Consider the following 14,015-nt stretch of genomic DNA (forward strand, 5'->3'; position numbering starts at 1 on the left):
TCTTTAGTTCTTTAGCTCTGTTGTTAACAAGCACTGGACTCAGACTGTCACCAATTTCCTTTCCAATATTTCCAAGATTTCTGAGCAAATAGAAGAATATTTTGGGGGCATGTTTACAGAGGTGAGATTGGTAACAGTCTAAGCCCAGTGTAGCAATGTTAGCTTAGCATCTCCTGTTGTAAACTAAAGAAGCTCATGTCAGATACCGAACATGTTTTGGGTGATTGACTAAATGTTTGATGTTCTTCTATTATTTTTGCAAAATGTTGTAAAATGTAGGGTTTTTTTGGTGTTTTTGTCCAGTGTTTTGCAATTTACTGTTTTACTGGTTCTTATAGCGTGTTTGTTCGTCAAATGGTAGAAACAGACCAAATTTAATGCCTAAATCAAAGCACAGGTTTATGTTTTTATAAATTAAAGACATTTTAAACTCATTCTGGTATTTAACTTGTGTTTGAGTTGTTTTTAAGGAAAACCCATTTCACTGTAAGCCATAAAACTTATAAGACTTATAAGCTTATAAAATGTATAAGACTCATAAGCTGTAAGCCAGTAATGTAATATATTATCTGTTAGAAAAATATTATACAGAGAGTCCATTGGTTGGGGCGCATAAGCCAAAGTGTTTATGTGATATTCTCTATATAATCTGTTAACTCTTGATTCCTTCTAAGAACACAATGCACCGAGAACATGGACTGCGGCTTAGGGTGAGACCCCTATATGTGGTAGCAGACCCTGCTGATAGGGTTTGTACATACTGTTATAAAACCACATAGCTCACCACACCAGTTATCTCCAGTCTCAAACTAAGACAGGGTGGGGAAGCAGAAACCCACCCTACCTGTCTTTTCACACATACACTCTGCTCCCGGTTGGTATATAAGGTTGTTATACACATTGGAACCCCAGAGCGAAGACCAGGCTTTGCTGTGAGCCTCTCTCTCTTTCTGCATATGCTTGAATAAAGACTCTGAGGAAACCCTCAACTCCAGCGACTCCAGAAATTCCTTAAATATAATAATCTTTCAAAATTCATAAATGAAGTGTTTTTAAAATGAAATCTTCCTACCTGTGACCAGCAGGAGCTGAACCACACTCAGGTCCATTGATCTTCTGTAGAAACAGTAAGAAAGTAAAAGCAGGTTTAAGCCTCATTCTTAAAACCAGACGTTGAACTACTGCTCTGAGCCAGCAGATAAAATCACTCCTACACTAGAAATGAGCTCCTGACTGGAGTCATCATATCAGAAATGTAAATATCACATGTTGAGAGGACTGTAGTTTCTGTAGGACGTCTCAGATCTCTGGGTCTGTTGGAGCTCTGTCTGGTTGTAGAACTAGTTTTAGACTAAAAGTAGAATCCTGGAGAAAACCTCTCAGCACTGCTGCTCCTAAACACACCTCACACCTCCACCAAGGACGAAGATGACCACTGGGCCAAAAACCCATCATCTGACTGTAAACAATGAGAAGGTGAGACTCCACTGCCATGATGCTCCATAACGGGCTCTACTCAGGCCCTAACGCCCTGTAAGGTCCAGATAGAGGAGTACCTGTGATGTTGAGAAGGTGAAGATGGGTTCTCCTTCGTCCTCTTCTCTGATCACTGTGGACCTCAGATCACCTCCTTCTGAGCTATTTATCCTCCATCAGGCTTCATCTCCTTTGCAAAACACTGCTGCGTCTCAGATTCCAATCTGCCAGACAGAGACGGATTTCCATCTTCACTTTCCATAAAGATCTGAGTCTCTTTAATCAAATAGAATCAAACAGCATGGAAATAGTTACTGATCTCACTCAGACCACCACCTTACTGAGGCTGGCTCGGAGCCAGAGGTCAGACTGGCTTTGATGTGAGATCAGAAGAATAAAAAAAGGGAATCAAATGCATAAATAAAAAATGTATTATATAAATTAAAAATAGTTTATTATTTTAATTTTTTTAGAACTAAGGATGTCCTGATCCGATTCAGACCCAGGCATTTTAATCGAACAATCTGCCGTCCTTCAGGCACCATTACTAGATGATCCTCAGCTGCTCCAGGTGACCTTCTCATTATTTCAAAAACTACCCCAGACAGAGTTCACCTGTGACCTGATTTCAGTAAGGAGAACCAAACAGAGCTTTATTTGAACTGATAAGAATGGTGGCGTTAGCAGTTAGCTAAAGCTAAAGCTGGCGCTAATGCTAACTCTCCATTCCACCTTAAATAGAGCCTCAGTTACAGTGAGTACATTTCAGCAGCAGAGTGAAACTGCTGCAGTATTTAAGGTGGAACGGAGAGTTCGGGGAAGAGGAGAACTTTAGCTTAGCATTAGCTCAGAGCCTTTACACATTACAGGGCAACCAATCAGAACAGAGCTCATTCATATATGTCAGTCAGCATATTAATACATAATTAATAAGGACTCTTTATGTGTTAATGCTAATGACTGTTTGGATCTGTCTCCAAATTAAATTAGTTAGTGAAAGGTTTCTTTATTACACATATAATTAAGAAAATAATGATGTATTTCTAAGTAATATTTCACTTAAAGTGCAGATAAATGTTAAAATGAAGGTAATTAATGTAAAACAAAACAATTAATGATGAAAAACACAGGCAACCATGATATATAATAAATGTTTATTTCCTCTAAATATTTTATTATGTATTATATAATGTAATTATAAAATTATAATGTAAGTATTTCAGAAATAAAAAAATATAGACACTGACAAGCTCATTCATAAAAAAACTTTAACAAAAATATTTGTTTCTGATTTATTGTATTTAAATAAAAACACAAAGCAAAACACTTCCAAAAAGGACAAATCCAGAATTGAGGTCAAAATAACACAAACTAAAGGTCCAAATGAAAAAAGGTCTAAAACAGACGCTTGCAGATGATTAAAGGCTCAGAATTGTCACAATAAACAAGACTTCACACTAAAGCTGTGATGTGAAGAACCTTAAATACACTATTACTGACCTCGATAAAAACTGGGTGGGTCATTTTTAATATTTAGATTTAATAAACAACTTTAATTTGATAATTAATCTCAGATACAAGAACTGAAGTCTAATATTGCTCTACAGATCAGATGGCTTACCGAATATGCTAGGCCTGTTAGCATCTCATCAAGCAGAACATGTAATAAGTGTGGCTGATTTCAGTTCATTCGCACTAGCACCGCTATACACAATCCACACACTGTTGCCACCTACTGGAAATATTATGAACTGCAGTAACAAGCATAGCTACAGATACAGCACTGAGAGCTGAACGCCTGTAAAACTGCAGCTCTACCGTTTACAGTTCACACATTGTGAGGGTGGTGTTTTCCACTTGGTCACTGGATTCCTCTCTTTCCCTGTTAAACACGGTTCCATCTGACCGTTCTCTCCATCGCAGTGTGGGGCTCTCCACCATCCCCTGCTCCTTCAGCTTCTGCCGGATCTGAAGAACAGAATACAGATCTGTACTACATGCTGTAGCTCCGCCCCCTCGTTAGGGCTCGTTCCTTCCAACAGTGTTATTAAAAGATCTCCAGGAAGTGCTCCATCCGAAACCGAGTGACACTCACCTTCTCCAGCAGAGCCGCCTTCACGCTGGGATCGTTCACATCCTGGTCGGACTGCAGCACCACCCTCAGGACCTGTCTTTTCTTCGGTGTTGGTGCTTTAAGCAGAAGGACAGACACACAGACACATCATCTGCAATGTGCCTCCAGATGTTTGAGATCTTATGATTGCAGAAATGTATGCAAGTCTATGCTAATTAGGTTTCACTTGTGGCCCCTCCCACTCAATTTGATTACGGTTTATTCTCATCTGCAGGTTTGGACTGCCCATATCACGCGATGAACCGAGGCCGTGACACTTTGCTGGAATTTGAACTTATGACCTTTTCAGCAGTTAGACCGCAGGGCCGGTCTAGAGCTGTGAAATTCCACTCTATAAAAAATGTACCTTCCCTTTTCTCTCAGACACAGGAGTGTACACACATATGAAAGTAGCCCAAATTGGAACTGAAACCGTTGGATTCAGGGTGTGTTTTGCTGGATTTGTACTTGCTGTGTGAACTACCTGATTGACAAACGGTCACTGAAGAGGTCATGAGTTCAAATCCCATCAACACCACAACCCTCCATGGTCAGGAGTCTGAGAATAGGAAGGTCTTCCACCAGGGACGCTGCCAAAGATTCTGGGCTTCATAAAAAAAGATAATACACTGGACACCACAATTGTAACAATTCTGCTCAAATCCTCAAATAATACATTTTTAAAGGCCCCTGTCAGTCACAGGCCTTAGCATCGTCCACCCGCCCCTCTCATGTGAAAGGGGGCGCTGTAATCTGCAGAGGGGAATAAACACAATATTAAGTCAGTTTCAGCTGCATCTTATTCACTGATGTTTTTGGATTGTTGACCAAACTGAGATGCAGAAGTTACAGTGTGAGTTAGGAGAACTTTAGACTGAGCTAATCTGGAATAAGATACTGCATCAGATTTAGCTGGACTGAGTTAATCCAACTCACTGGATTGGCAGAAGAAAGCACGCCGGTCTGCACAGTTGCTGTCTTCAAACCAACCATCATCAGAACCATCAGAAGTTCCTTTATAACCTCCAAAAATACTAAAATGCCAAGAAAACTGATTATATGAACTACCATAGACACTCTTAACCACATAACCGCAGTCGTCACTGCCCCCGGCGTTATCAGGTTGGTATGAAGACCACCTGATGTTAGAACTGTTGGTCTTGTCTGACCACTTCCAGGAGTCTCTGTAGTAGCCGATCCAGGCATAATCAGATGGCACCTTATCCTTTAGTATTAAGTTCTGTACTTCGTCGCTTGGGCAGGCGAGGTCCGTGTGGCTCAGTCTGCAGTAAGCCTGGGCCTCCTTCCAGGTCTTTTCATCAGTAGAGAGAACAAACCTGTCTGGGCTGATGTTTTCTAGAGTTCAAACACAGGTTCAGAGATTTGAATAAATTAGATTAGATTAGATTGAACTTTGCTAGTAGAAAGTATGAGCCACAGCAGTGCTTTTCCAAAAGCTAGTAGAAAGTCTTCTTTGGATAGTAAACACAGTTACTTCCAACAAAAGCAGGACCAACATCATCTTTTAATACCCTTGATTCCAGACAAAACAATGAATGAGCATGTGTCCCAATACTTTTGTCCCTATAGTGTATATTCAGACAGGTATAGAACAGGGATTGATAAGGAGAGAAACAGCACAGTGTGTATTCAGTGACAATGATGTAGACCAGACAGTTAATGGTTAATTAAACAGTGATTGAAACAGTATGAAGGAGGTTGAAGGGGGATGAAAGCAGCTTATATGATAATAGTGCCCCCTACTGGAGAAACACCATGCAAAAAACTGGCCCTTCCTGAGGAGAGCTTTAAGAATGGTTTTAACACACTTACATACATCAGAAGAAAATGTACTGCAGGTTTGCATGATTTCATATTTATATTATTATATTAATATTAAATTGTATACTAAATTGTATATTATTTATTAGATATGTGAGATTTATAAACAAAAAAGATGTAATGTGTAAACTAATAGAGCAGGACAGTACACTTACTTTTAAGGAAATGTAAATGAAACCTGATTTACATTCAGTACTGTGTACAAATCTCAGGTGCCTGAGAAAATTACATATGAAGTTATTAATCTGGGTAGTAAGTGTTTTTATTCATAAATCACACTTATCTAATAAATTAGTCAGTATTTTGCAATCTTATAACCTTTCCTAAAGCTTTTTTTGGCCTGTGGAAGGCCAATATTTACCATACCGTTTCTCCAGCAGGGGGCACTAATCGTACGCAAGCGGCTTTTGTCTACATCTTTTAAAATCAAGTAACAGCCACGCTTTTGCTGAAACCTAATAACAACCACCACTAAGAAACTAACATAATGGCATGTCATTCACCGAGGAGAAAACATCTCTCGTATAAGTCGTTTATTTCTTATTAGCATCCACAGTTTAACTTCTTAGCTGTAGTTTTAGCTAAAGTTTAGATAAACAGGCTCTTCCTACCATCCATCATCAAAACTACTGATAAAAAAACGCCCTTAATATATTTCTCACCATCGTAGCATATGAAGGGATACTGGGATAAACATGGGACATCCCACCATCCTCCACTTTTAAATATTGCGACACAGTCATCTTTCCCTTTTCGGTAGTTTGGCTGACCGGCTTCCCATTTCCTCCAACTTCCCAGTGGGAGGTCGTTACGGGAGCAGCGCCAGCCGTTAATATCGTTGTACAGACCAACCCAGGCTTCAGATGCGAAACCCTGCCTCCATGCTTCTCTCTGTAGTCTTCGCAAGTCAATGTAATTTTCAACTGTAGCCAGGTCTACATAGTTGGCCTTGCAGAAAGCTTGAGCTTCAGGCCAGCTCTTCGGATCTTTGATTAGATGGTACTGACGTGGGACAGACGAGAAAGCTGGAAGAACCCCTGAGGGAAACACTTTCAGAAAAAGCTGACTTAGATCATCATCTCAACACTGGTGGTACCACTCCGCCCACTGCGCTCCAGTCTGAGAAAGGAGCAGCTCTACAGAGTGGGACGTGATGAGGAGGAGGATGTAGATCTGGTTCTGGATTAGATGTGGAATTAAGGTCTATCTGATTTTTACTACATATATAGTATTTTCAAGTATTTTTGAACTAGTTTACTAGAGATCACATGACAGTGTGAAGTTTTTTTAGATCTCAATATAAATGTAATTATATATCAAACATGTTTTGTCTGATTTTCACTGAACTCCTCCTTTAATATGCTTAATAAGTGTTTATTAAAAAAAAGTATTTGAAACGTTTAAAAAAAATTTTTTTTTAAAACGAAGTCTTCCTACCTGTGACCAGCAGGAGCTGAACCACACTCAGGTCCATTGATCTTTTGTAGAAACAGTAAGAAAGTAAAAGCAGGTTTAAGCCTCATTCTTAAAACCAGACGTTGAACTACTGCTCTGAGCCAGCAGATAAAATCACTCCTACACTAGAAATGAGCTCCTGACTGGAGTCATCATATCAGAAATGTAAATATCACATGTTGAGAGGACTGTAGTTTCTGTAGGACGTCTCAGATCTCTGGGTCTGTTGGAGCTCTGTCTGGTTGTAGAACTAGTTTTAGACTAAAAGTAGAATCCTGGAGAAAACCTCTCAGCACTGCTGCTCCTAAACACACCTCACACCTCCACCAAGGACGAAGATGACCACTGGGCCAAAAACCCATCATCTGACTGTAAACAATGAGAAGGTGATACTCCACTGCCATGATGCTCCATAACGGGCTCTACTCAGGCCCTAACGCCCTGTAAGGTCCAGATAGAGGAGTACCTGTGATGTTGAGAAGGTGAAGATGGGTTCTCCTTCTTCCTCTTCTCTGATCACTGTGGACCTCAGATCACCTCCTTCTGAGCTATTTATCCTCCATCAGGCTTCATCTCCTTTGCAAAACACTGCTGCGTCTCAGATTCCAATCTGCCAGACAGAGACGGATTTCCATCTTCACTTTCCATAAAGATCTGAGTCTCTTTAATCAAATAGAATCAAACAGCATGGAAATAGTTACTGATCTCACTCAGACCACCACCTTACTGAGGCTATAGTGTGTGTGTAGTCTGTGTAGTGTATAGTGTGTGCAGTGCATTATAGTGTGTGTGTAGTGTATTATAGTGTGTGTGTAGTGTATAGTGTGTGCAGTGCATTATAGTGTGTGTAGTGTATAGTGTGTTCAGTGCATTATAGTGTGTGTAGTGTATTATAGTGTGTGTGTAGTGTATAGTGTGTGTACTGTATTATGGTATGTGTAGTGTACAGTGTGTGTAGTGTATAGTGTGTGTGCAGTGTATTATAGTGTGTGTATTGTATAGTGTGTGTTGTGTATAGTGTGTGTAGTGTATAGTGTGTGTGTAGTGTGTGTAGTGTATAGTGTGTGTAGTGTATAGTGTGTAGTGTATAGTGTGTGTGTAGTGTGTGTAGTGTATAGTGTGTGTGTAGTGTGTGTAGTGTATAGTGTGTGTGTAGTGTATAGTGTGTGTAGTGTATAGTGTGTGTGTAGTGTGTGTAGTGTATAGTGTGTGTGTAGTGTATAGTGTGTGTGTAGTGTGTGTAGTGTATAGTGTGTGTGTAGTGTGTGTAGTGGAAAAGAAAGCAAGATGGAGACGGAATACCACCTGGCTGTGCTGTTTATTATATACTCCCTCACACTCTGCTGCACTTCCCCAACACACACACACACACACACACACACACCATGTCACTTCTTCAACCAATCAGAACGCAGGACAGATATTTACCTGAATAAACAGAGAAGATTATTTCCTCTGAACTGTTACAGAGCTAGAATTGACACTTTAACCCTGAAGTAGATCCTTTTAAAACTCTTTCATTCTTTACTCCAAAAAAAAAGCTCATTAATAGCTGATAATGAATGCTCTATCAATAATCATATTTCATCTAGTTTCTGAGTTTTCCTGCAAGACGGCAGCTTCAACACAGCACAGAAAACCATGGGCTGCTCATCGCCCAGTCTGGAGGATCTTCCTGCTGCCTCAGCAGTGCATGACACTGAAAGCCTCGTCTCATCCTGGATATTATCTGCCGTCCGGAGCTTCCACACTGAACAACAGTTTTTACCCCCAGTGCAAGACCAGCATTCAGCTCTGCCAACTGCACAGATACACTGGACTCATTTCACTGGGACAGTTTCTCATTAGATCTGTAGATTGTGTTCAGTTATCATGACTGCACTGCTGTGTTTGGAGAGACTGTGCAATAATAATCAGTGAAATACCTGCATTCAACTCATATGAATCATATAAAAGCCTGGAGTCAGGACAGGAGACGATACAGAAGTATAATATTTGTAGCTTCATTGGATAATGGTGCAGTTATGAAAACATACATTTGGTAAAAGTCACCCTTTAGAGTAGCACCATAAAGGGAGCAAAAGAATGGTACTGTATGGAACCCTTTTTGCTAAGAGTGTGGCTAAACAGTGCAGAGGTGTGGGATTTGTAAGCAGGCAGCATGTACCGTGAGCCACCAGCAGGGGGCCTGGCCAGCACAGTAGGAATCCCAAGCGGTAATCAGCGCTGACCAGACCCACCTGTGTGGCACAGTATAAATACACCCGGCCAAACCGACTTCCCTGTCACACCTGAATGGTAACAGTGGTTGTGAGTTGTGAACAGTGAAAATAATAAATATTAAAAAGGGTTTGGATTGTCCTTTGTTTGTTTTCCCGCCCTTTTTTCTGTATTGCTTTTAAAGAGTTTTTATACTGCAATCTCTCTGTAAATATGATGAAGTCATCTAATGAAGTCACTGGAGAGGCTGGTCCTTAACCATATCCGCCCTCTGGTGAGCCCTTCCAGGGACCCTCTCCAGTTTGCCTACCAGTCTGGCGTCGGGGTGGATGATGCTGATCTTCTACACAGAGCTCTTTCTCCCTATGACTCAGCGTTCGTCTGCCTCATGACCAATGAGGAGGACAGCGAGTACAGAGAACTGATCCAGGACTTTGTGGACTGGTGTCTGCAGAACCACCTTCAGATAAACGCAGGAAAGACCAAAGAACTGGTGGTGGATTTCCAGAGGTGCAGACACCCCCCTCCATCAGTGAACATCGAGAGAGTGGACTCTTATAAATACCTGGGTGTTCATCTGAACAACAAACTGGACTGGTCAGTCAACACTGCTGCTCTCTACAAGAAAGGCCAGAGCAGACTCTACCTGCTGAGGAGATTGAGGTCCTTTTGGGTGCAGGGAGCGCTCCTGAGGACTGTCTTCCACACAGTGGTGGCATCTGCCATCTTCTATGGAGTGGTCTGCTGGGGCAGTAGCATCTCGACGGCAGATAAGAAGAGACTGGACAAACTCATAAAGAGGGCCGGCTCTGTCCTGGGGTGCTTCTTAGACCCAGTGCAGGTGGTGGGAGACAGGAGGATGACAGCCAAGCTGGCATCCATGCTGGAGAACAGCTCCCACCCCATGCATGAGACTATGGCAGCACTGGGCAGCTCCTTTAGTGACCGGCTGCTTCATCCCAAGTGTGTGAAGGAGCGGTATCGCAGGTCCTTCCTTCCTGCTGCCGTCAGACTGCACAACCAGCACTGCTCCCAGCGGACCACATACCCCCCCCCCCTTCTACTATATTCCCCCCTTCTCTATTGTTTATATATTATGTGTGTGTGTGTAATTTATATATACACTAATAAAGGATTATCTTATGTTATGATGTTATGGAAATGCTCTGGGCTCCCATTACCAGGGTTGGGAGTTCGAGCCCCGCCTCAGTCATAGTCTCACCAAGCACCAATCTTGTATTGACTTAAGACCTTCACCATCTGTTACACGCACCCTAAAATAATACCCCAAAAAGTAAACATTAAATAAATGTTATTAAATAAATAAATTAACTGCACTTGAGTCCAAACTCCACACCGTAACAGGATTTACAGCTGTCAATCTAAGGAGTTCTGAAATGGCTGGGTTTTAATGGAAGGACGGAGAAAAGAATGAAAGAATGGTCGAGAGACTTGTGCTATCAGTGTAGAGAGAGAGAGCTGGTAGACTTTAGTGGGCGGGTGGGCGATGACATCACAATAGCCATGGTGTTGGCTGATGGGCGGGGCCTTATGTGTGTGACGTCACATCCAATTATGATGTCACAATAGCCTTGGTGTTGACTGGTGGGCGGGGCCTATGTGTGTGACATCACAGTAGCCTGTATATAAGGGTCAGAACCAGAACCACACTAAACATTTCTTCAGTGCCAGTGAGGGGAGCACAAGAAGCACTTCTCAGCACCAAGAAGGATGAGCTCGATCTGCAGGCGCTGGAACAACCTCAGCAATGAGGACAAACAGCTGGAGAGGTGGAGACGGGAGCAGAGGTGGAGAGAGGAGGACAGACTCCAGCAGCTCCAGAGAGAGATGCAGGAGGCAGAGAGGGAGATGAAGAAGAAGGAGAGGGAGCTGAACAGAAAGAAGAAGGAGGAGAGGAGGCTCATCCAGGAGGAGAGGAGGATGAAGCAGCAGGAGAGGGAGAGGCAGAAGGAGGTGGAACTGGTCCGGTGGAGGCTGCGGATGGTCATGGAGCGAGACAGTGAGAGGAGTAAGGAGCTGGAGAGGCTGAAAAAGCTGGAGAGAGAACTTCAGCGGAAGGAGCTGAGAGAGCAGGTTCTTCAGAGGACCGCTAGAAGGGGGTTTCAGCAGAAGTGTGTGAGAGACACTCTGCAGGACACAACACCGGCACCACTGGAGAACACTAGGAGGAACTTGGATGACATCGAGAAGAAGCTGAAGGACCTCCTGAGGAAAGTGACTGAGCTCCAGAACAGAGATACTGGGCCAGTCGAGGGGACGGTGGGACACAGGCCGTTCCTGAGGAAAGAGGAGCAGAGAGAGAGAGCAGAAGGTCAGAAGGTCCAGCTTCTCCATCTTAAAGCCTCCTTCCGCTCCTTCATGGAAGCGGCAAGTCCAGACCCACTGGAGAACACCAGGAGGAGCTTGGACGACATCGAGAAGAAGCTGAAGGACCTCCAGAGGAGAGCGACTGAGCTCCAGAATGGAGACGTTGTCCCAGTCGAGGTGACGGAGGGAGGCAGACAGATCCAGAAGAAGGAGGACAGAGAGAGAGAGGAGACGTTGAGAAAGATGGAGAGAGAGATAGAGATGGGGAGGAAGGTGGCGGAGAAGAGAGAGGCGACCCTGAGAGAAAAAACAGAGGGAGAAAGAGAAAGGACGGAGAGCCAGATGATGGAGAGAGAGAGACAGATGGAGGAGGAGCTGCAGGAGCGTCTGAGAGGAATGGAGAGGGAGAGAGAGAGACTCAGAGAGACTGAGAGGAAGATGAAGGAGGAGGAAGAGCTGATTTTCAGAAGAGAGGAGGAGACATGGAGAGAGGAGTGGAAGCTCAGATGTTTGGAGATGGAGAGAAAGAAGGAGGAAGAGAGGAGAGCTGCAGAAGAGAGGATCCAGGAGATGGAGAGATGGATGAGGGAAGAGAGAGAGAGAATGGACAGAAAGGAGGAGAAACAGAGGGAGGATGAAGAGCTGGAGAAAGTGAGGAGAGAGGAGGAGAGCAGGAGAGAGAGAGAGAGGAAGAGAGAGGAGGAAGAACGAGAACAGGTGAAGAAGGAGATGGAGGAGAAGATGCAGAAGCTAAAAGAGCTGGAGGAGAAACGGGAGAAGCTGAAGAGAGAGAAGAAGGTGATGGAGGAGAAGGAGAGAGAGAGAGAAGAGAAGCTCAGAGAGATGGAGAGAGAGCTGGAGGAACAGCGAATGGTGAGAGAGATGGAGCGAAAGAGGGAGATGGAGAAAAAGAGAACCGAAGAGAAGAGGAGAGAGAAGGAAGAAGGTACGATAGAGGTGGAGAGAAAGGTGGAGGAAGACAGAGAAATGGAGAAAAAGGTGGAGGAAAAGATAGAGGTGGAGAAAAAGGTGAGTGATGAGGAGGAACAGAAAGAGCCAGAAAAAGAGAGAATGGTTGAGAGAGAGGTGGAGGAAGAGAGAGAGGTGGAGGTGGAGAAGATCAGGGAGGCGAGGAAGACCCACATGGAGAAGGAAAAGCAGAGGAAGAAGCAGCTGATGAAGAGGATGTTCGCTCCAGGTGGGATCATCTTCCAATCACAGAGTGAAGATCGGCGCTGGGGCTTTGGAGGAAAGAGGGGGAACCTGAAGGCCTCATCAAGCAGCCATGAGGAGCAGACTGAGCCTCCAGAGCCAGAGGAACCCCCAAGACCTAGCTGGCCCACTTCCCCAAACAAAGAGCCAGTGGTCATCTCCGTCCAGCCCCTTCACCCTCTCCCAGAGGAGCCTCAGCCCGACCCCTCCTCTGATCCCACCACTGATCCCAGTACAGTGGATGAGGAGAACAGCGCTGTGCTGGAGGCCTTCACTGAGCCACCATCAGAAGAACAGGGTCTCAGTGAAGCAGAGGAGCAGACCTCCCACAGCCAGACTGATGCCGCAACACCCACCGAGACCAGGGACGAGGCCGACCCCAGCGAAGGAACCGGGGATCGCGGGAAGAGGGGTGTGGTCCACTGGATCAACAACAAGGTGAGGTCCATGGAGAAGAGCATCAGGAGGGAAGCCCTGGAGAACAGATGGAAGGACTGGACGGAGAAAAGGGCTGTGAAGAGAGCAGAAGAGAAAGCTCAGAGGAAGGAGAAACGAGGGAAGGTGGAGGAGGGCGAGTCCGGCTCCAGCACCGGAACTGAGGAACAGGCCAAACCCAGAAAAGAGAAGAGGGGCGTCCTCAGCTGGATCAGCGCTAAATACAAGCAGAAGCATCAGCAGTTCATGAAGCAGAGCTCGGACACGCTGTCCAGACACGAGCAGGCGGAGGCACGGGTGCTGAGGAAGAGGGAGGAGAGGAGGCAGGCTCTGAAGGCCACGTTCCAAATGTGGGAGGAGAGGAAACAGCACTAAGAAGGAGAGGTGAGATAAGAGAAAGGTGGAGGAAGGAAGAGGTGGAGGGAAGGGAAGGAAGAAGAGAGAGAGAAGAGAAAGATGGAGGAAGAGAGAGAGAAGAGAAAGCTGGAGGAAGGAAGAGGTGGAGGGAAGGAGTGGAAGAAAAAGAAGGAAGAGAAAGATGGAGAAAAACAGAGCAGAGTAAGGTGGAGGAAGGAAGAGGTGGAGGGAAGGGGTGGAAGAAAAAGAGGGAAGAGAAAGTTGGAGGAAGAGGTAGATAGAAAGGTGGGGAAAGAGTGAGAGAAGAGAAAAGTGGAGGAAGAGAGTGAGAAGAGAAAGGTGGGGAAAGTGAGAAAGGTGGAGGAAGAGAAAAAAGAGATGGAGGAAGAAAGAGAAAAGATAGGTGGAGGAAGAGAAAGATAAGAGAGATGGAGGAAGAGAGTGAGAAGAGAAAGGTGGGGAAAGTGAGAGGTGGAGGAAGAGAGAAAAAAGAATGGTGGAGGAAGAGTGAGAGAAGAGAAAAGTGGAGGAAGAGAGTGAGAAGAGAAAGGTGGGGAAAGTGAGAAAGGTGGAGGAA

The 14,015-nt window shown here is 44.3% G+C and overlaps 1 protein-coding gene across 1 annotated transcript; it reads left to right on the forward strand.

Annotated features, from left to right (window-relative positions):
* Window positions 1-11,047: 11,047 nt before the first annotated feature.
* LOC140546698 (uncharacterized) lies at window positions 11,048-13,456 on the forward strand. Its single transcript, XM_072670082.1, has 2 exons — window positions 11,048-12,463; window positions 12,656-13,456. The coding sequence occupies exons 1-2, from the start codon at window positions 11,048-11,050 to the stop codon at window positions 13,454-13,456; spliced, it is 2,217 nt and encodes a 738-aa protein (XP_072526183.1).
* Window positions 13,457-14,015: the final 559 nt, after the last annotated feature.

The sequence above is a fragment of the Salminus brasiliensis genome, chromosome 24 (assembly GCF_030463535.1).
Source record: "Salminus brasiliensis chromosome 24, fSalBra1.hap2, whole genome shotgun sequence".
Lineage (NCBI taxonomy): Eukaryota > Metazoa > Chordata > Actinopteri > Characiformes > Bryconidae > Salminus > Salminus brasiliensis.

Excerpts from the sequence above, each read along its gene's own strand:
- LOC140546698 (XM_072670082.1), top strand. The coding sequence starts at position 11,048 with ATGAAGCAGCAGGAGAGGGAGAGGCAGAAGGAGGTGGAACTGGTCCGG. Across the intron at positions 12,464-12,655 it reads AGATAGAGGTGGAGAAAAAG|AGTGAAGATCGGCGCTGGGG; the intron begins GTGAGTGATGAG and ends TTCCAATCACAG.